Genomic DNA, 21,265 nt, shown 5'->3' with positions numbered 1-21,265 from the left:
ATGGCAAAGGAGCAACTAGAAACCAAGGTTTTCAAGTTCAGTGCTTTGTCCACTAACCATAGCTTTACTGTTTCAAGTTTGACCTTGTATTACTCTCCTAGGCCCAGAACAGGAAGCAGAAAATGATCTTGCTAGTCGAGCAGGTTTCTAAGTCCAGTGCCACCCTGGAACAAACCCAAGAACCAGGCCCCAAACCCTCACTATGTCAACCGTGACAGCGAGGGACAGCAGAAAATGGCCCCGCCATCCACACCCACCTGGGTCCAATCACTCTTTACTCATGAGGAAGTTAGAAAAGGCAGACTTGCAAAGTACCCACACCCTGGACACTGCTTCAGTGATAGCTGTTATCTACCACTGCTCTAGGCTATACCAGCTGAGGTCTGGTGCCCCTCTAGGAATAAAAAAGTGAGTCACATGGAAGTTGGATTAGCCAACTAAGACATCTGAAAGATGAGTGACTCAGGCTTAGATAATGGGGCCTTTACTCCTGTCCCCAGCCCAGTTCAGCTTACTGAACAGCCAACACTACCTAATACATAAGGAAAAGAAGTGCCAAGACATTTGCTTTAGAAGGTCATGAACTCACATAGGGAAATTTAGCAACAGCTGTCAGGGTACCCTCACCATTAAGCCAACCATAAATCTTCTCTTATTTCTTAGTATTTTTCTTTGCCTAGAGAAAACAGACCCTGATTTATGCTAAAACAGGGTTTGCAGACCATGGGCCAAACCTATTTTTGTATAGCCCCAGAACTAAGTACATTTTCACATTTCTAAAAGGTTGCTTTAAAAAGCCAAAGAACAGGGCCAGGGACCAATGGCTACTTGGGAAGTTGAGATCGGGAGGATCACAGTTCGAGGCCAGCCTGGGCAAATAGTTTGTGAGACTCCATCTCCAAAATAACCAAAGCAAAATGGACTGGGTGTGGCTCAAGCAGTAGAGTGCCTCTTTGCAAAATACCGTGTCCTCTGATCAAGCCCCAGTGACACCAAAAAAAACATGACAAAGATAATATATGGCTAACAAGGCCTAAACTAGGTCCTTTGGAAAATGTCTGCCAAGCCCATTCTAAAGCATTCTCTTAAGACATTAAGGCAAACCACCCACTAGTCCAAACATCAATCACTTCATTTTCACATCATCAAAGAATCCCCAAGGATAAGTAAAGTCAGAGTAAGCAGCTGCTTAGTGACCTTTGGAAATATTGTTTATATATGCCCCCAAGGAGTCACCCCCATTTCCTTTATAAACAAATTTAAGACCCTAAACACAAAGTGTCAGGAGGTTTTTTTTGTTGTTTTTTTTGGCTGTGTTGGGGTTTGAACTCAGGGCTTCAAGCTTGCTAGGTAGCTGCTTTACCACTTGAACCATGACTCCAGCCATCAAGGGTTTTTTTTAAACATTGGAATTAAAACCACCACAGAGTGTTCTTAAATATACCCTTAATTGTCTCTTCTGGTTCTGAAAACCCCTAAACACTTTTTTTTTTTGGCGCAGTACTGGGATTTGAACTCAGGGCCTCACACTTGGTGGGCAGGCACTCTATCACTTGAGCCACTCCACCAGTCCTGTTTTGTGTTGGGTATTTTTGAAATAAGGTCTTGAGAACTATTTGCCCAGGACTGGCTTTGAATCTCAATCCTCCTGATCTCTGCCTCCTGAGTAGCTAGGATTACAGGCGTAAGCCACCAGCACCCAGCTCAACATTGTTCTTTACACAAACCAGAAGCTGAAGATATTCCCAGGAAAAATGAGTGTCAGTGGCCCCAGGTGTCAGGGTCCCTGTGGTGGTCTCTCCTTCACCAAAAGGAGGTCAGATCTTAGAAACTATGGCATAGAAGCAAAGTCCATTCTTTAGGACCCAGACCAATAACCATCACAAGTCACTTTCTATAATTTATATATGATTTTCATAATTAAAACAAGACAAGCTGGGCCCCAGTAGTTCATACCTATAATCCTATATACTGGGGAAGCAGAGAGCAAAAGGATCATTATTTGAAGCCAGCCTGGGCAAAGAGTTCTCGAGATCCTATCTTGAAAATATCCAACATAAAAAAGGAGCAGCGGAGTTTTAAAGCACCTGCCTAGCAAGTGTGAGGCCAAGCTCAAACCCCAGAACTGCCAAAAACAAACAAAAAAGACAATTTAGCAAGTCAATACTAAGCAAAGCCAGAAAAGGAAAGAACAGGATGTCTTTCCATAAAGTAGGGGGGGAAAAAAAAGCAGTAGGGTAGAAGCCCCTATCTTAGAAAAGCCCTTTCCTTCCCCTATTCTTGCCTACCTGAGGCGTCGGCGAGGGTCAGAGGGTGTCCCAGTCCGACGGGCAGTGCCATAATCTGACATCATGCCATAATCCAGGTCATCATAGCCCATGCTACGCTGGTCATCCTCTAGCCCATAAGGCTCTGGATGAAAGCGATGCAGATCCACGCTGCTCCCACCTACCCGAACCTGTGGCTGGGGACCATAGACATCCTGTCTACTAGGCGCCCGGTAGCCTTCCATGCTGGGCCTATACCGCTCCTCAATACGGGTCACCCGGGACAGACTGCCATAGTTGTCACTGCCACCTGGATAACCATCTTCATAGTGGCGGCTATATCCATCAGGAGGGTAGTGGAAGTTCCTAGGAAGAGTAGCAGTGCCTGCTTGCCCTACATAGGGACCAGGTCCCCCATTGCCATTTTTTCGGAAGTCACGACCCAAAGTCTGGATATAGTTGTTGGAAACTGATGAGGCATCCACAGGCAGCCCATCTGGTCCCATAGGGACTGGCTGTACTGTACGTGTTGTCACAGTCTTCACTACTTTCTTGACCTTCAATTAAGGAATAAGAAAAAGAAAAACTTATTGAAGGAAGTGAGCAATATAAGCTTAAATTCCAGACCACTCTTAAGAAAAGAAAGAAACCCCTACCTCTAGGTCACATTACCTAAAAATGTCTTATGACCTACCATCTCTCTTTCTTTCTGTCCCACAGAAGTCCCTGAGCAAGAAAACTGCTCAGGCAATAACTGCTACTCTACAGGAAGTTACTACAGATGTTAATATACCCTCTTCCTTCTATTCCATTGTATTTTCCCATATTTCTTTCATCTTTTTTGTTTAGCCAGAGATTACTTTTTTTTTTTTGCAGTACTAGGACTTGAACTCAGGACCTTCACCTTGAGCCACTCTACCAGCCCTACTTTTGTGAAGGGGTCTTCGAGAAAGGGTCTCACAAACTATTTACCAGGCTGGCTTCGAAGCGTGATCCTCCTGAGTAGTTAGGGTTACAAGCATGAGCCACCAGCACCCAGCTGAGGTTACTTTCTTTATGGTATCAATTCAGATCAGTGGTCCTCACCTACCTAATTAAGTGCTCAATACCTCCCCTCAATAGAAACCGAAGGAAGACCTCTTCTATTACTCCAAGACCTTACACAAATCTCAGCTTACTGTGGTCTCTGTGCGCCGAGTGGTTCCATCATCTGAGGTCTCAACAGAAACAACAGACATTGCTCCCTCAGGGTCCTCCGTGTAGGTCTCCACAATCTGTCCTGGCTCCTGCATCCTGGGGATGGTGCTATACAGAAGATGACTGTGATCCTATAAGAGAAAAGAGAACAAATGTACTATTAAGACACATGTATTAACGATCCATTCCAGTAAGAAGCACTGTGCAGCTGAGACAGGGACTCTTCACACATCTTGTACAGACCTCGGGATTTTGAGACAGGTATGTTTTGAACTTGTACAAAAGGACAGTAAGTGTAATTTCCAAGTTCTAGTTATTAAATGAACACAAAACAAGTTATCTATAGCCACACTGACATCCAAGTGACAGACAGCAGATTTAACTTCCCAGTTCTGGTCATATAAGTGAACATGAACTATGTTAATCTGTTGTATCTATTTCTGAGTGACCCTTCAAAAGAGCAGCTTACCCAGCAAAGATATTTTAAGACACACCAGAAGATCCTCAAAAGAGTCATTTTTCTGACTGACTCTATGTTACTCTTCAGATACTGTCCAAATTTTGGGTGGAGATTTCTACAAAGTAGAACCAGACCCTCCCCCAAAAAAGGAATGCAGTATCTGAGGATCAAAGAAGAAGAAAGGAAGACAGTGACAAAGACCAATGGTCAGGGCTGATGGAGGGGCTCAAGTGGTAAAGTGCCTGCCTAGCAAGCATGAGGTCCTAAGTTCAAACCCCAGAACCACAAAAAAAGAAAAATAAAAAAGAAAGAAAGAAAAATCAATGGTCATTAAAACTTATTTCAAAACAAAATTGTGTATGTATTTTGGAGCTGTACCTTTTTATTTTCCTAAATGAAAGAAAGTAATTAATAGGTGCTTATGTGCCAAGCACATTACAGGACAGGATTATGCTCCTAAAGCCTGGGAAAGTAAAAAGATATGAATGAAACAAACCAGACTTGTGTCAAAAGAATTACCTGGGGTCCGTTGAGTTTCAAATCTGAAAATTTCTGTCTCTCAAGGTCAGCATCGCCCACAAACCGGCCGTTCTGAAACACAGTCCACAAGAAAATAATTCATTTTGTGGCCTTCCTTTGCTCTATCAAACAAAAAGATCATTTTTTTCAAAAAGGAAAAGGGTTTTCAGGAAGATATATGTGGCCTGAAGTCCATGTGTCAGTACTCATAAAACCACATCATCACTCCTTAGACTTAGTTAACACTTTGCTCAAAATTGAAATCAGCCCTGGAATTCTGATAGATTATATCTCTGGAACATAAGAATGTAGGCTCCATAAGGACACAGGGGTGTCTTTGGTCAGTAGTTTTGTCTAAGGATGTCTCTCTAGTGTCGAGTAGTCCCTGGAACAAAACAGGTGCTTCAAAAAACTTTGCTGAATAAAATAGGAGACTCAGATAAGTTCATCTACATGTAACCTTTTTGGAAAGCTCAAATGATATAAATAAAGTTGGAAAGACTAAGTTGGGGGATTTCCAAAAGCTTTCTTTATTGTTCCATGACTCTTCATACTCTATCACTGGAAACTCCCATTCCACAAAAATTTATAAAGAAAGAAGCAAGAGATACAAGTCTTCTTTTCTAAGGATGAAAAAAACAGGTATCCTAACTCCCCTCAAGAAAAGTCTTAACATCTTCATCAAATTACAGCGACAGAACACATTCTAAAATGTCACTCATAAATCATTCTGTCTTAAGCAGCAACAATTACTCTAATGACATTATACCATATAAAAATACATTTCTTTGTTTCTCTTCCAATAGAACGCAGAGAGCTCCAACCACCTTGAGAGACTCTCCCTCCATCCCATTCCCCTTTACATAAAGAATGTAATGCTGTAGGGAAAGGAAGTTAAACATCACTTTCAGGAAGAAGGAAGGGTGTGGTTTCATTCCTAAGCAGAAGTTAAAAATAAGAATAAGAGAAAGAAACCATGTACTAAATCCCGGAATTCCCCACCACCTCTAAACTTGCTCTCCTTTCAACATATATCTCATTCCTAACCCTCTAGTTCCTATAAAAATCATAGGAAAACTGGACCTGTAATCCCAGCACTTGGAATACTGAAGCAGGAGGACTGAGAGATCCAGGCCAGCCTGTATTACATGGTGATACCCTGACTCAAAAAAACAAAAACAAGAGTGCCTCGAGTGGTAAAGTACAGGCCTAGTAAGCATGAAGTCCCGAGTTCAAATGCTAGAACCTCAAAAAAAAAAAAAAAAGGTAAAAGACCACAAAAACAAAACAACAAAAAAAATTTTAAGAGCATTGCAAACAGTCTCTTTCAAATTCCTGATTATCCCCAAATGGAATTCTGTCCTCTCATTCAACCACAAAGTTCCTCAGCATCAGGTACCTTTCTCTACCTTAAAAACTAAATAGGCAACAGGTATGGTGACACATCTGTAATCCCAGCATTCAAGAGGCAGAAAGCAGGAGGAAAGAAAGTTCAAGGCCAACTTCACTCACACATCAAGAGTTTTGTCTCAAAAAACCAAAGGGCTGGGGATGTAGCTCAGTGATAGAGCACTTGCTTGGCAAGTGGAAAGCCCTAAATTCAATCCTCAATACCACAATTATTAATTAAATTAAATAAGTAATCAATAGAATGGACTATCAGAATATAAGCACTGTTCTGGTTCTTTTTAAGATCTTTCAAGATCAGAGATCTTTTAAGATGCAGTTTATCAAGCAATGCCTAACACACAGACACACAGACACACACACACACACAGAGAGATAAAACCTCAGACAGATTACATCACACCAAAGTCAGACTAGATAAACCATAGGAAACACAAGATACTTCTCATTTCTAACACCAACTCTCCTAAGTCACATCACTGGCTCCTGTGGTTATTTGGGTTAAATAGCAACATAATGCTCCCTCTCCAACTCTAACCCATAGAATGACCCCGTCCTCCAATAATTTACACAGCCAGCAAAAAGAGCACACAAGGACAATATGGAGCAGGAATACACAATTTATGGACACTGTAATACCTTCTGAGAACAGACTGTTCCCTCTGGGAGACTGAACTGGAGCTGGAAGCACAAGATGCCCAATTTCCCCAACCACTAAGTGGACATTTATTTTCCTAAAATTTTGATACCAAGGAAAAACATTCTGAGAAAACAGAAGTAACTTGAGTGTAGCTCCAAACTACATTACCTACCATTATTAGAACTGCATCCCAACTCAGAAAACTTACTCCAGCAAAACAGAAAGTTAAGTGGATGCCTCTAAAGTCTACCCAACTCAGCACAGCAGTAAATTCTTATCTTAATCAGTATTTGTCATCCCTGGAAAAGTTCATCATGAAACATGGGCACTGGACAGCCTATCACCAAGAGGAGAGCTTCCCAAGAAGGATCATTGCCTCTCTTGTGACCATGCCAAAGTCCTACCTGCAGGTCTGATGGAGAGAGGGGTTACCTGATGCCGGCGGGTGAGGGTGCCGTTGGCCATGAGTGGGTTGGCATCTTGTGGTGAGACCCGGACGCGTTCCAGTTGCGCCGAGACGTGGCGCCGTTCCTCCTCCAGCGCCCGGGTCAGCTTCTCAAACTGGGCCTCTTGTTCCTTCACAGAGGCCAAGATGCTGGCGGTCGACTCCACCTCTGAGTCGTCCATGAAGGTAAAGGGCAAAGCCGCAGCAGGGCGGGGTAAAAAGGAAGGTGTATCACAGAAGGAGTAGAAAGGAGGGAGAAGGACCCCCTCACTTCACACTATCGGGAAAGAGTGAGAGGAGAGAAAAGATCACAGGTCAGAGAAGACAGATGAATTATAATCCCAAAGCCAAAGATGCCCTCTCACGATTTTACAGCAATGCAAAAAGCAAGCCACCACCAAGTCAGGGAGCCCATCACCAGTGTCTGCTCAAGAAGAATCCTTTGCCCATCACCCTCTTTCAACACCCCACTAGAAACCCCTATTGAAAGGAAAGGTGCAACTACATCCAAGTCTCTACACTGTTGGTAGGACAGGGAAAGTGTCGCTAAGTGCTATAGTCATGACATATCTAAATTAGAAAATTTTGGAAAATTTTGCTGGTGTCAATTTAATGAAAGTTTTAACTCCATGGTCCAGACACACACTCACTGTCCTGTAGGGACAAGCCACTTCTAGAGGTAATGGGGTAATATAAGATTTTACTTAACCTCTCCCAAATCTGAACACTGAAACTGTTGCAGTAGTGGCAAAATATACTACCATTACTATGTGAAATTAAGTAACCAGTTAAGAAATGGAAATAGTAGAAAATGTCTCACCACAGGTAGAAGACAAAATTAAGACCTCCATGTTTAATAAACTTATGAGGAGGTCTTCCTACCTTCCAAAATGTACTACAATACTGAGGACAAAACATGTGTCTTAACTGAGACAAGATAGCAATAGAACCACAAAACCTTCTACATGTAAAAAGGTACTATTTCCAGGGATCTTCATCTCTTTTAGAAACAGGAAAAGAAGCACTAAGCTCAAACTCTGAAATTGTACCTTAAAATACTTCAGATCCTAACCGCTACACATCAATGGCTGGAACTTCCTATGTCTCTATAATCCTTCAGAAAGCTCTAAACAGACTATCTTTTGACCCCTTACTTGTTCCAACTCAAGGCAAATACCCACATATCTAGAGGGCTTATATATGCTACTTATACAATAAATGAAAGTTATCTAGAAATGAAGAGTACCTCATGTCCTAACATAAACAGCCAATTGGCTAATAAATGAAAAAGCATTATATTTACATTGTTTGACTTTGGAAGCTTTCTTCTCTTATAAGATATTGGAAACTTTATGACCTGTCCAAATTACAAACTGCAGAAAGGCAGGCTAGGATCTTCTCCCCTACTCCCCACCCTTTCATCAGAAAAGAAAGCACTCAAGTCTTAATAAACATATTTCAATACACACCTGTTAAGGGTCGTAACTGATTGGTTTAACACAGAGAACAGCCCAGTCTAGATTCAAAAAAATCATGGAAGAAGCATCCCAGCCACCACAGCAAGGAGGAAGCAGGAAGGAGAGAGCTGCAGAAATATTTGGAGGAAAATGGGAATGAGAGGAAAATAAAATATACCCAATGCATAAACACAAGAGGAGCAAGGGGGAAGTATTAGGAATGAAAGGGGGTAATTTAAAATATGACTTGGAATTGTTTAATGTGACAAATGCCTTTTAAACTTTGCTGTGTTCAGATACCTGGGCCTTGGATGTAGTTTTAATTAAAACATGGATTCTACTGTCACGCCAGAGTACCTCTATTTGTAACCAGAACAGGTTATAATATGGATTAAAAAACCCACATTCCCCCTGTTCCCAGCAACCAAATTGGGGGAAAAAATTTGCTGTCAGAATGCCCTTCCCCCTCCTTCTCATCCCAAAGGCAGAAACCTCAAAGCCCAGTCCCAGCATGCCCACAAAGACATTGAGAAACCAATGCAATAGTCGCGGTGGGGAAGACATGTGGGGACTGGCCTAGGCTGAGCCTTTTGCTTAGGTTCTCTTTCCCACGCTCCCCAGAGCCTCACCAAGCACAAAAGCTTGGACCTGTTTGCCTTAGAGTGTATGCAGCATTCAGCAAGCAAGAGTGCCCAGAAGAAACGAAAAACAGGTGCCAAATAAACTCCCAAATTAATTCAGTCCCTAAATTCCATGCTAACCTTCTCCTAAACCCCTCTTACCCAGCTCTCAGCTCCCACAATCACTTATCAACTCCTGTTCCTTCTTTCAGTCCAAAGTCCATTGCTACTTTCTCATATTTCCACCCTACAGTTCCAACGGGTGGCCCAAAGTTCGTTCTTTAATAAGTACTCTTCTTTTTTTTTTTTTAAGTTGCTCCCTTTCATCTCTATTTCTTCATTTTCAGGACTTGCTCTGATTAACTATGTACGATAACCTATGAACCTTCCACAACAACAGGACTCAGCTTAAGAGAGATTCCTCCAGTTACTGAGTTTGAACAGGGCCTACACTGCAGTTACCACTCTGGCAGCTCCACCCTGTAATCTTCTTTGCTAATAAAAGACCAAACTACCATTACCATGAGGCCCACAGAGACAACACTCTCAGCTACAGAAATTGTCACCCTGCCATAAGTGACCACTTTTTGCCCCCACAACTTTAATTCATTAAAGGGGGTTAGGAAAGAAGGTAGGAAAAACATCCAGGGCTCTAGATCAGAAAGCAGTGTCTGGAGAAACTGTAGCTTCCTCTATCACCATGGCTTTAAAGCTGACCACATGGCTCTAGTTTGAAGATGACAGCACAGTTAAGTAGAAAGAGAGGTCAGATTCCTAGATCTAAACACATGGGGAGATTTTCTGCTTGAAAGAGAACAGATGCAGAGGCTGTATGGGACAGAACACAATTCAGGAGGCTGGTCTCAGTCCTGGCTTTTCCACTAGTCAACAACGGCAGTTAAGTCCCTGCCAAGTTCTCATCTGTATGACGCCAAAATAACACCAGCCCAATCTAACTCAAGAGTTGCTGTGAGGATCCACTGAGATAATGTATAGTATACAAATGTGAGGTATTAAGTTGTTTCAAGAGTTAGTTTCTGTCTTACAACTACATTACTTCATGGTAATGTCTCAGCCTCAAAGTATTTTGTGAAGTAGCAGATGAAATTAACCAGATTAAGAACATAACTGGATTCTAAGAAGTGGATGAGCTGGTTTCCCTACTCCAACTCTATTTACTAAGAGGTCCCACCTAGACCAGTGTTTCTGAGACAAAAGGTACTTCTCGAATTCTGACAGTCATCACAAGTAAAATCTATTATACTAAGTTCTTGATTCCCCATTCAGGGTTTTACTAGTTTGTTACCAAGGAAAAGGGAAGCATGAAAAAAAAAAAAATTACTGAATGTTTTACATTTATTACACTGGCAATCCTTACAACCATAAAGAAGTTTTACTGCAAATGAGAAAGCAGACTCATAGGTTAAGAAATTAACCAAGATCCCACAGTTAATAGCAAATTCTGAATTTAATCCTAATTCTATGCCATTCCAAACCCTACAATGTCTTTCTACTGTCATGCTATCTAAATAGAAGTATAGTATAAGAAGGTCTTAAGAGCTTTTTTCCTAATCATCATAGGAAAGAAAAAAAAGAGGTTTCCATTTTTCTTTAGGCTAAAGAATTACCCACGTCTACTTATATGAGTGAGAATGGAAAAAAAATGACAGAAATAAGAAATTGAGTGGGAAAAGAGAACGAAGTTATCAGACAAGCTAGAACAGTCTTGTAACTCAAGAGACTTGAAGAAGTTTCTTCTCCATGCAATGCACATCATAAAAAGATTATGCTATAATCCAGAGTCTGCAAACCATTAACTGACGTTGGCAGATGTCAGCAAAGTCTTATAAGTCTGGTCCAACACCTTTCCAGGTTTTGCCACCTGAAGTTTTTCAAATAGATTATTTTTGCTTACACACACACACACACACACACACACACACACACACACACAAAGCCATCAAGGAATTCCTGACTTGAGAGGAGGCCATATCAACTGAAACTTGATTTATCCTGTATTTTCTGAGAATTACTCTTAATAAGTCATAGGTCCTATATTACTGTATCCCACCCATACTAGAAGTACTTTTCTGCTATTACCCAGAGTCAAGCAATGACAGTGATAAGAACTCTAAGCCAAAACAAGTTAAATTGAATCAGATGCCAAGAAGGACCAAAAAATTAGGCAATAACAACCAATAAACCCAGTTATCAATAACAGTCCTTGGAATGATTTGTTCACTGTACACTAGCTATAGAAATGTAATTTGGAATTACAATTCTTAGTGGTTAAGAATATAGGCTTTCAAATCTGACTGCAATCAAGTCCCAGATCTGATGCTTGCTTATATGACACTGGACAATGTAATCAGGCTGGAGATACAGCTCAGTGGTAGGGGCTTATGTAGCATGCACAAAGCCCTGGGTTCCATCCCCAGCACCACAAAAATAAAAACAACAACAACAAAAAATCACTCTGAACCTTAGCTTTCTTTTCTGTAAAATGGAGAAGTTAAAACACATGAGTAGTTGTGAGGAATAAATGAGACAATCCATGTAAAGTGTTAGGAAAAGGTCTTGGCACATGGAAAGCTATTAATAATGCTACTGTACCAGTAACTACTGCTTATGAACACAAGGGGCTAGTGTTATGGTGTTACTGCTAGGGTTTTAAAATAAACCACATTTCTCCCTCCCCCTCTTCAAAATTCCCTTCCCTCTACAGGAATTCTTCATCCTTAAATGAGAAAGACAAAAATAAAACTACAAACTAGGAGTCAAAAGTCCTGGGGTCACAGCACTGGCTCTGCCAAAAACTATCTAGGAGATCTTGGAGAAGTTACAACCCCTGTAAGCTTCTCCAATCAGAGTTTAGTTTTAATCTGTCCACTATATCCTGCAGTTCAGGTAAGTATGTCCAAAGATATGACCAGAATTAGGCAAGAAAGCCTCTAATGAAAAAGAAAAAAGAATATGTCTAAAGATGGAGAACTCAACTTCACCAGTCTTTGGGTTATTGGGAAGTAAGTCTTATCTTCTGTAGCTAGTCCCAAAGAAAGTCTCCTCCTTCCTATTCATGCATTACAAAATCAAAACCAATGTTACAAATTTATGCTCTCCCTTAAAAGCAGTAAGCTACTCCACTTTCATGTCTTCTAGGAGTCTAAAATGGCTTTTTATTTTGCAGGCATTGAACTTCCTGCTGAAGAATACCAATAAAATATGGCACTTATAACACTATATGGTATAACATTCAGACCAGAAAGGATTTTGCCCAAAATTCAAAGTTAATTATTCCTGTTCAATCACAAGCATCTACAACAAAAAACTGTCCCCTATTTCTAAATCAAAGGAATGTATTTTGCCAACAGTTTTTCTATAACTAGGGAGCTACAGAAGCACTGGGAAGAGTGCTTATAACGAATTCAAAGTCTCAGTACTCCATCCACCCACCTCACTTGATGTTCCACCTGCGGATTTTTTTTTTTTTTTTTTTTTTGCAGTACTAGGGTTTGAACTCAAGGTTTCACACTTGCTAGGCAGACAATCAGCCACTTGAGCCTGCCTCCACCTGGATGTTCGACCTTTTGAAGTCCCAGAAGCTGACCTACATTAAAATTTAAACCCCAGTCCCACCAAAAAATAAACATATATAGAGAGAGAATCTGGGCTCTGGGTCCCTGTGTCTCATACAGGTAATCCTAGCTACTTGGGAGGCTGAGATAGGAAGGATCAGGTGTGGATCAGGCAAAAAAGTTTGTGACACCTCATCCCAACAGAAAAAGAAAAAACCCATTACCAAAAAAAAAAAAAAAACCAAAAAAACCCCAAAACAGAAAACAACCAGGTAAGGTCCCAGTTACTCAAGTGGTGGAGGTAGGAGGATCTTGGTCCAAGGTCCAACGCTTCCCTATTGGTGTGAGACCCTATCTAAAAAACTAAAAAGCAGAAGGACTGAGGGTGTGGCTCAAGTGGCAGAGTACTTGCCTAGCAAGTAAAGAGGTACTGAATTCAATCGCCAGTACTGTGCAAGGAAAAAAAAGAGATTTAAAGAGGGCACAGTGGTGGTGTGTACCTGTAGTCCCAGGTTCTTAAGTGGTTGAAGCAGGAGGATTGCTTGAGCCAGTTTAAGACCTGGGCAACAAAACCTGACAAGACAAGACAAGACAAAACAAAACAAAAAAGCATCTAAAGAGGACTCGGCTTACTCCACAATCTCATCTCAACTGAGCAATAACTCAGTCACAAAACCTGTACTGTGGAAATGGCCTCATCTTAGCAATTTCTGTGCTTCACCATGGATCTGATTTGTGCTAGGCCCAACCTCTCCATTTAGAGCATTCAAAAAGTATCTTGCTTTAACAAGAAAGGACTGAATTTCACTGTCTCTCCACCCTTCCACCCCAATCTCTGTGATACATTAGAGTATCTGAGCAAATCACCTTCCTCTTGGGAGTGATGCTTTCTATTTGACTGAAGTGTCCAGGCAAATAGTTTGCAAGACCTCATCTCCAAAATAAAGAGCAAAATGGACTACAGGCTTTACAAGTATGAAGCTCTGAGTTCAAACCACAGTCCCACCAAAAATAAAAAGGTTGCACTGGAATCTTTATAGGTCAATATGACACTTTAAACTTCTTATAATTGTGACCCAAAGTTGTTTGCCAGAATTTAGGGGGTTTTTTGTTGTTGTTGTTGTTGTTGTTGCTATTGTTTGCTTGCTTGCTCTGGGAGTTTTTTGAGACTGGGTTTCACTATGTAGTCCAGACTGGCCTCAAACAAACAGTGCTGGGATTACAACTGTGTAGCCCTCCCCCCCCGCCCCCCCCAACACACACATGCACACATTCAGGTCATGATTTTAAAGTTTTTACTGTGACTTAAAAAAAAAAAAGGGTCTAGAGATGTAGCTTAGTGTTAGAGGGCTTGCCCAGCATGCAGTAAGGCCCTGCATTCCACCCCCATTGCAACAACCACAAAGGCTGGGCATAGTGGTGCATAACTAAAGTCCCAGACACAGGAGGCTAAGGCAGGAGGATCACTTTAGCCTAGGGGTTTGAGATCAACCTAGGTAACACAGTGAGACACCATGGCCTCCAAAGTACAGAAACCAGACAAAACATTCTTCTTGCTCCCTTTTCCCCTCTTAAGTATTCTAGGAACCCCCTAAATCATAACATACTAAAATGGCCAAAGTAAGGCTGCTTTGAAGCAAAGGAAGGGTGTGGTTCTCAGCTAGCAAGGGGGCCCAGGACTGAGAGGGTATAGAAAAGAAACAAAACCTGCTTCTCTATGGAGCTGCATGACACACAAACAGGACTGGTCTAACAAGTCCTTCTGATCTCTCAGGCCGGGCCACCTCCTCCCCCATTACCCACGTGCCTCTCCAAAGCCCTCTACTGGGACAGATAACATTGAAATTTCTCTCAATCCTGAAAGACTCTGAAATACAGTTACATACCTGGATCCCTTTGCAACCTTGCCAAAGGTGTCTCACCTAACCTTATATGGAGAAAACAGGACTTTAGGGAGAGGCTAATAAGGAAACAAAGATAAGAGGGAGGGGCAAAAAACAGGGAGGTGTCAGACTAGAGGCATTTGGCCTCTCCCCTTCCTCTTAAAAGTAGGGAGAGGGTGGTCAGGTACACAATGGGAAGTGAGAAGTCCAACTGAAAGGGGAAGGTACTGTTTAACTCTTGTCATAAAAGAGGAATTTTAAAAATAACAATGACACTTCGTATTCTTCCTACCCTAGGCGGGGGAATTCAAGGAAAAGCGTAACCTTAAGGTTTTGTAGAGGTCACTTGCCTGTTTGAGCTCACATTCCTCTTTTAAAGAGGCAGTTTCTCACCAAATCCCTTAACTTTATATCTATCTATGTTATTTCCCCATCACTTTTCCACATCCCCTTAACCCCATGTGAAGATAACTTGGGAAAGGTGAAAGCATGTAATTGAGCCATATTTACAAAGTCCTAAGAAGAGTAAGACGACATCCCTCCCACTTGGTTTACAGTAAACCTACCTTTAGGGACAAACAAGGAGCAAGGTGTGAATATAAAGAAATCAATCAAAGGAAGTGTTAAAGTTCTATTTCAGCTCCAGAACAGGCTAATAGGAGGAAATATTTCAATGTTTCTCCCTATCTGAATAAAAGATAAAATCAAACCCTTGAGAGGAAGTTGTACATTATTCATCTCCCCCTAGAAGTTATCACATGTAATCCTCTCAACACCCTCTAAAGTAATGGAATCCCACACTTCTTTTCTAAGATGGGTCTCTGTGTTGCCCAGGCTGGTCTCAAACTCCAGGTGAGCTCAAGTGATCCTCCCACAGTCTTCCAAATAGCTAGGACTATAGGCCCCTTAGTGCCTTGGTAGCAGCAAATTGGCCCCTCTTTATAGAGTAGTAGTGTCTTGGGTTGTGGCATGGTCAAGTGGTAAAGGGCCTGCCTAGCACGCTCAACGCCCAGCCCAGAGTTCAAACTCTAGTACCTCCAAAAAAAAAAAGTAGTAGTATCTTGCCCAAGGTGGTAGGCTAGAAAGTGTTAGAAACATACATTCTACTCCAACTCCATGTTCCTTCTGCTTGATAGGGAAGGAATATGAACTTTTTGTTGTTTCCGTGGTTAAAAGTCATTAGAAGTCCAACAGAGTCAAACAAAAGAAAAGGGTTGGGGTTTTGATGTTGTTTTGTCTTGTTTTGAAAGAAGGCTTGACGGTGCATGCCTGTAATGCCAAGCATTTGAGAAACTGTCGCAGGAGGATCTCGAGTTTAAAGCCAGCCTCGCTACATAATGAGCCCCTATCTCAAAAAAGAAAAAGAAACATTGTGGTGAGGGGACATCAGAAAGATCAAGTAAAACCACATAGACCTTCACTTTAAAAATCAAGACCTAGGGAAAAATAGCATGCAATCTACTTCAGATTTTGTTCTTTTCATAAGGAACTCAGAGGGGAGGGGTACTGGGAACAAAAAAGATGCAACTTTGTACCAATCACCTACCTACTTTGGTACTGGCAAGCCTGTTCCAGAAATCTGATAACACATCACATTCTCTGATCACCCTCATCCCAAGAGAAAAAAACCAACAATAAATATTCCCACTATTATTTTTAATGTGACACCTCACTAAGCCAAAAGTAAAGATCAGAGCTGGGGTGGGAAAGAGAAGGAACTAGAAGCAGGGAAGGCTGTGCTAGCCAGCATTAGAACAGAGAGGAGGAATTGTTCTGGCGGTATGTTAGCAATCTGCCTCTAGGGCAGCTGTCCTCCTGGGCAATCAAAGGCGGGTCTGTGTGTGTGCTCAGGGACTAGCCAGCTTGGCAAAAAGTTAAGGTCTTAGCCACCCAGTCCACAAAGTGAGAAAAGATGCCTGTTTCACAGCTGGAACAGAGGGCAGGGAAAACACAAAATGAGGGAGAAAAAGGAGGCAGGGGGAGGAGCACAAAGTGCTACAGGTGCTATCTCACACTAGACTTAGGGGGTAAAAAAATCCCAGGAAATTTACCAGTTATGTGTAAATATCAGAAAATTGCCAGTTAACTCTCAATAATGAAAAATCAAAGGATGGGTAGGTTTCTCCCACTCTGTATGTAGTAGTGTGCCAAATGAAATGATGAGATCTGAAACACAAGGCACCATCATTACCTGATTCTTTCTGTCCCTTTCAGACTCATCAAGGTATCTGCAATATTTATACACTACATGAACATTATGCAGCATCATCTATCTCCTACAATTCCCTTAATTAAATCCTAGAGATCCATAAGCAATAGTAACACACACAAAACTCAGTAAGCTCCCCAGTGCTAAGGGATCAAAGCCATTTATATAACTCAAGTGCTAAGACGCAAAAGGCCAGTCAGAACTCACACCCTCTAAATCCCTCAGAGTAGTTAGAAGCTCCAAGACCCATTAGACACACAAAGGCTGCTCTCTTCTCAGTAGAGCTCTGTAGCAGGGCTACTCTTCAGGGACAAAGAGATTTCACAGGAGAACCACAAAGACATCGCCCCTCTCTGTTCCCCCACTCCCAGCTTTCTCACTTCCTGTCACAGTAGCACCAGACCACAGTCTCCCAGAAACAAACAAATACAAAGTGCTGGATTCTGGGCTGCAGGCCAACCGCATTCCAGGGCATCCTGTCTACCAATCACCAACCAGAGCTTCCACTTTGCCCTGCTCATTCCTTATCATGTTCAGGAAAACAACCCTCCTCCCTGCTCCAAGCCAACACTACATAGGACAAAGCTCAAGCCTTTAAGAATCAGCAGAAAGATACTGTGTGCATGGATCTGAGAGTCTGGACAGAGTAAAGGATTTTTAAGATTTATACTTGGCAAATTTCTTCACTTTGGAGACACTGCACTGGGGATTTTAAAGCTAATGCTGATTTTACATTCAGCTACTACATGTGAAGAAAGCTTCATCTTGGCAATCTGATCACCAACCTGGATTCAGCCTATGGACTATTCCCACTTGGAGGGCTACTTTAGGATATATCCTCTGTCACCCTCTCTATCACCCACTTCCACAGCTTTCAAAGTCTTTCAAACACTTTTCCCTATAAGCAGTGTTGATTCCTAAAACAGACCCAACAGAGAACAAACAAAGGCAGCAAACTCCACCCTACAGAGAGGCAGTTTATCAAGTGCTAGGGGCAAAGTTCTCTACTTCCCTAGAGAACTGGAGAAGAGCCACTAGGAACTTCACTGTAGCCCTGGTAGCAATGAGGTCAAGACTGCGACCTCTTCTTTTCCTGCTGCACTATAGATTTGTGGCCTAGTCAGGAAAGGAAAAGAAAAAGCCTCTCTTCCTAATAAGGGTCCTCAGCTGACTAAGAATGAGCTAAATGATACATTTTTCTATTATCTTCAACAGCCCACTGAAGTTAACCTGAAGCCCCAGAAGCAAAGATACAGATGGGATGTCAAGCTCTCTGAACCACAGATTCTAGAAATCCAGAAGTAACACCCTTCGCCCAAAGGATTCAATTCCCTGTGCCTAAACAGCAATGTTCAGCAGAGTTCTCCAACCAGAGGGACATTCCAGGCAACAAACTAGTTATTGTCTTTATTTTTAATCCCTTCCCACTTACAGTAGGTTTTGAACCCGGGACCTCCAGTTTGATAGGCAAACTTAGCTATGCTCCTACCTATCCCTTCTCCTCCTCCCTTTCTTCCCCTTGATTTTATGTAGTGCATATGCAAAAGAAACTAAAACGGCACAACTCAGGATTTAGTCTTTATCTAGATCTGGGACAACCAGGTGGAGATGTAGGGCAGAAATATATGAAATAGTCAGCTATCTTATGGTTAGATAGAAAAAAGAATACTTAATATCACAGTGTTTTAGAATATCCTAGCCATTATAATTCTGTCACTGAAGCACACAAAAGCAATTTAAGATCTCTTACCCAGCACCAAATCAAATTAACTCCCTTTTTCTTGCACAAATTCTTAGCTGGATGCCAGTGGCTCATACCTATAATCCTAGCTACTCAGAAGGCAGAGATCAGGAGAATCATGATTCGAAGCCAGCCCAGGCAAATAGTTTGTGAGTCCCTATCTCAAAAAAGGGCTTGTGGAGTGGCTCAAGGTATGTTGGCCATGAGTTTAAACCCCAGTACTGGGGAGGGGGGGAAGATTAAGGGCTGATAGAGTGGCTCAAGTGGTAAAGCACAAATGTGAGACCCTGAGTTCAAACCTCCAGTACCACCAAACAGAAGAGATTAAGGTAATATCTAAGGCAGATTAAAATAGCAGCATCTGGGTCGGGGGTTGGTTCTGAGATACTAAAAAGAAAAAGGTTGAAAAAAGACACACCCAGGTAGAGAACTGAATACATCCATATCAATACTGTTGCTGCTCCCAAAGGATGCCTGGAAGGTCCTCAGCATCAAACTAAGCAGGTAAGACAGAAAAGGATTGCTAACTCAGAAATATAGTCACCCTGGAGCATTGGGAGGGAAAGAGACTAATACAGCCAACCAATTACAACTCAACTTAACTTTATCAAAGGTCCTGGTTCTAATTGTATATCTGGCTGTTTGCAGACATATTTGGAAAACCCAACCAAAGGAATAATGGGTAAGGGGAGAAAGTTCCTAAGGGCCCAAGACGTAAGTTGAATGCTCAATGGATGGGAAGGATGAATATGTTTTTCCACCTAGCTTTCCATACCATGCTCCAAAACAGGCTCAAACTGAAAGAATTAGAGAAAGGGAAACAGAGAGAAGAATGTAACTGGGAAAGTTTAGCTACATTCCCACTAGCCAACATCCCATACACTATTAAGAGTGCTTGAGAATCCAATCCTGCTACACGACAGTTACTGGGACTCAGCTATCCAGTTCCAGTTCCTCAGCCACCCCTCACCCCCAAACACTCAGAGAAGAAGGGTAATTGAGATGGTTTGATGAAGGCACCAGCTGTTTCCACCACTCTCCCCCTTTCCTCCCCCCACCTCCTGAGACCACAGTTCAAACTCACATCAAACACTTAATACAATTCACTGGTCAGTAGGAAGAAGCCTGGACTAAAATAGCAGGAAGAGTGCCAACTGGCCCTACTTGGAATGCTTTCTTGGCTCAATTTAAAAATAAGAAACCTTTGTCATCCACTCCCTTCTGCCCAATTATGTTCTCCCTTCTTTAATCTACACCTCAGTGTCAAATGGGTTACAGTTTTTTTCCCTACAAATCCTTGATCCATTTTCAAATGTCAGCGAATACAAGGAAGGTGTGTACAAGGCTGACTGTAAAATAATTCTGGGAGGTTAGAAGGCTTCCTAAACTGCAAAAAGTCAAACCTAATACAGGGCTGCCACATAAAAGCAAGAAAATAAGAACACACACAGCAGAGGGAAGCAAATGTTATGCAACCACACATAAACATTAACCGTAACAGTTTCCTAAGGCACTGGTAACCAGTTAGGAGTACTAACATGACTAGCTACTCCCCCACCCATATTCCAAGTTGGCCAGTTAGCCAAGGAGGAAGGGAAGGAAGCCAGCACTTCCTTTTCAGACAGGAAATAAATTGGCCCTTCCTGTCCAGTTTTAAACAAATTGTCCAGCTGAGTTTCAATACTAACATCCTCTCCTGAATTTGTCTCACAATTTCAAAATGGAGAGGGGAAATAGCGATTCCGACTAAAGTTTCCCTTCCCCCTAACAGGCAGTTCTCATACCATGCTGAGTATTAGCATAACCTTCAAATCAACAATAATCTATAATTCCAAAACAATACAGAATGACAGAGGTAGATAATGTGACTTAAAATTAACCAGATTTTTACGTCTACTACCATGAACTAGTAGTGTTCTCACTCTAATTAAATAACTACCCACCTGAGAAGCTTAACTCAAATGTTTAGACTTTGTGGTCCTCAATCCTGATTGATCAGAATCACCTGGGAAGTTTTTTAAACAACTACAATCTCCTATACCTCAATTTCTGGAGAAGAGACTTGGGAATTCACATTTTTACAAAGTCCTCACGGTGATTCGGATAGCCTGTAAGAAACCAAAGGACTGGCCTATCCCTGACAACCCTTTAACCACAACATTCCCTTTACAAAAAGGGCACTGGTTATAAAATACATTATTTGAGACTGTTTTAGTGCTATGCTCACCAGACAGCTCAGATTATTCAGTATTGATTAGGGACTCTCTGAAAGCGTAGATTTAAGGGTAAACATGGCTCTAGATTCAACCTAAAGGAAAAACAATTTTACTTGCCAGCACCAACATTCTGAATTCTTGAGTTGCTTCACTAGAGGATATTCCTAGTTACACTGCAGACTAATTAACACAATTACTTTTAAAATATCTTAGTAAAAATTTCCTCCAAGTAGCCGGGTACCAGTGACTCACTCACACCTGTAATCCTAGCTACTCGGGAAGCAGAGATCAGAAGGATTAAGGTTCAAAGCCATCCAGACAGGTTACATAGTTCTTGAGACCCTATCTCAAAAATATCTAACATAAAAAAGGACTGACAGAGTGGCTCAAGTGGTAGTGCACCTGCCTAGCAGGCGTGAGGCCCTCCAAAGAACAAGGAAATTTTCAAAGATTGATTCCATGTCCTATCATAAAAGAACTCCAAAGTCTTAAATGTAGCATTCAAGACCGATAGATATTTCTAGTCCACTTGATAATATATGAGAAATAATCAGAAACTCTGAATTCAAAGGTTACCTCTGAAACTTATCCAAGAAAGTCACTTTAACTTCTGGTTTAAGTAAGAGCAA

At 41.7% G+C, this 21,265-nt stretch overlaps 1 protein-coding gene across 6 annotated transcripts in view; it reads right to left on the bottom strand.

Annotated features, from left to right (window-relative positions):
- The window catches only part of Ctnnd1 (catenin delta 1), a 49,772-nt gene that overhangs the window by 17,846 nt on the left and 10,661 nt on the right, over nucleotides 1-21,265 (bottom strand). For 3 of the 6 annotated variants that reach the window (XM_074045980.1, XM_074045991.1, XM_074045989.1), the window contains exons 2-5: nucleotides 6,923-7,212; nucleotides 4,444-4,515; nucleotides 3,446-3,595; nucleotides 2,289-2,824 (exon numbers count right to left, since the gene is read on the bottom strand). In XM_074045980.1, coding sequence (XP_073902081.1) covers nucleotides 2,289-2,824; nucleotides 3,446-3,595; nucleotides 4,444-4,515; nucleotides 6,923-7,117 — 953 coding nt within the window. In that variant the 5' untranslated portion in view covers nucleotides 7,118-7,212. Of the gene's footprint in view, nucleotides 1-2,288; nucleotides 2,825-3,445; nucleotides 3,596-4,443; nucleotides 4,516-6,922; nucleotides 7,213-8,404; nucleotides 8,521-21,265 lie in introns of all 6 variants that reach the window. The other 3 variants (XM_074045985.1, XM_074045997.1, XM_074046005.1) reach the window with 3 other exon arrangements.

Source organism: Castor canadensis, chromosome 1 (genome assembly GCF_047511655.1).
Source record: "Castor canadensis chromosome 1, mCasCan1.hap1v2, whole genome shotgun sequence".
Taxonomy (NCBI): domain Eukaryota; kingdom Metazoa; phylum Chordata; class Mammalia; order Rodentia; family Castoridae; genus Castor; species Castor canadensis.
The sequence above is the reverse complement of the archived record's forward strand: the minus strand, read 5'-3'. Positions and strand labels throughout refer to the sequence as shown.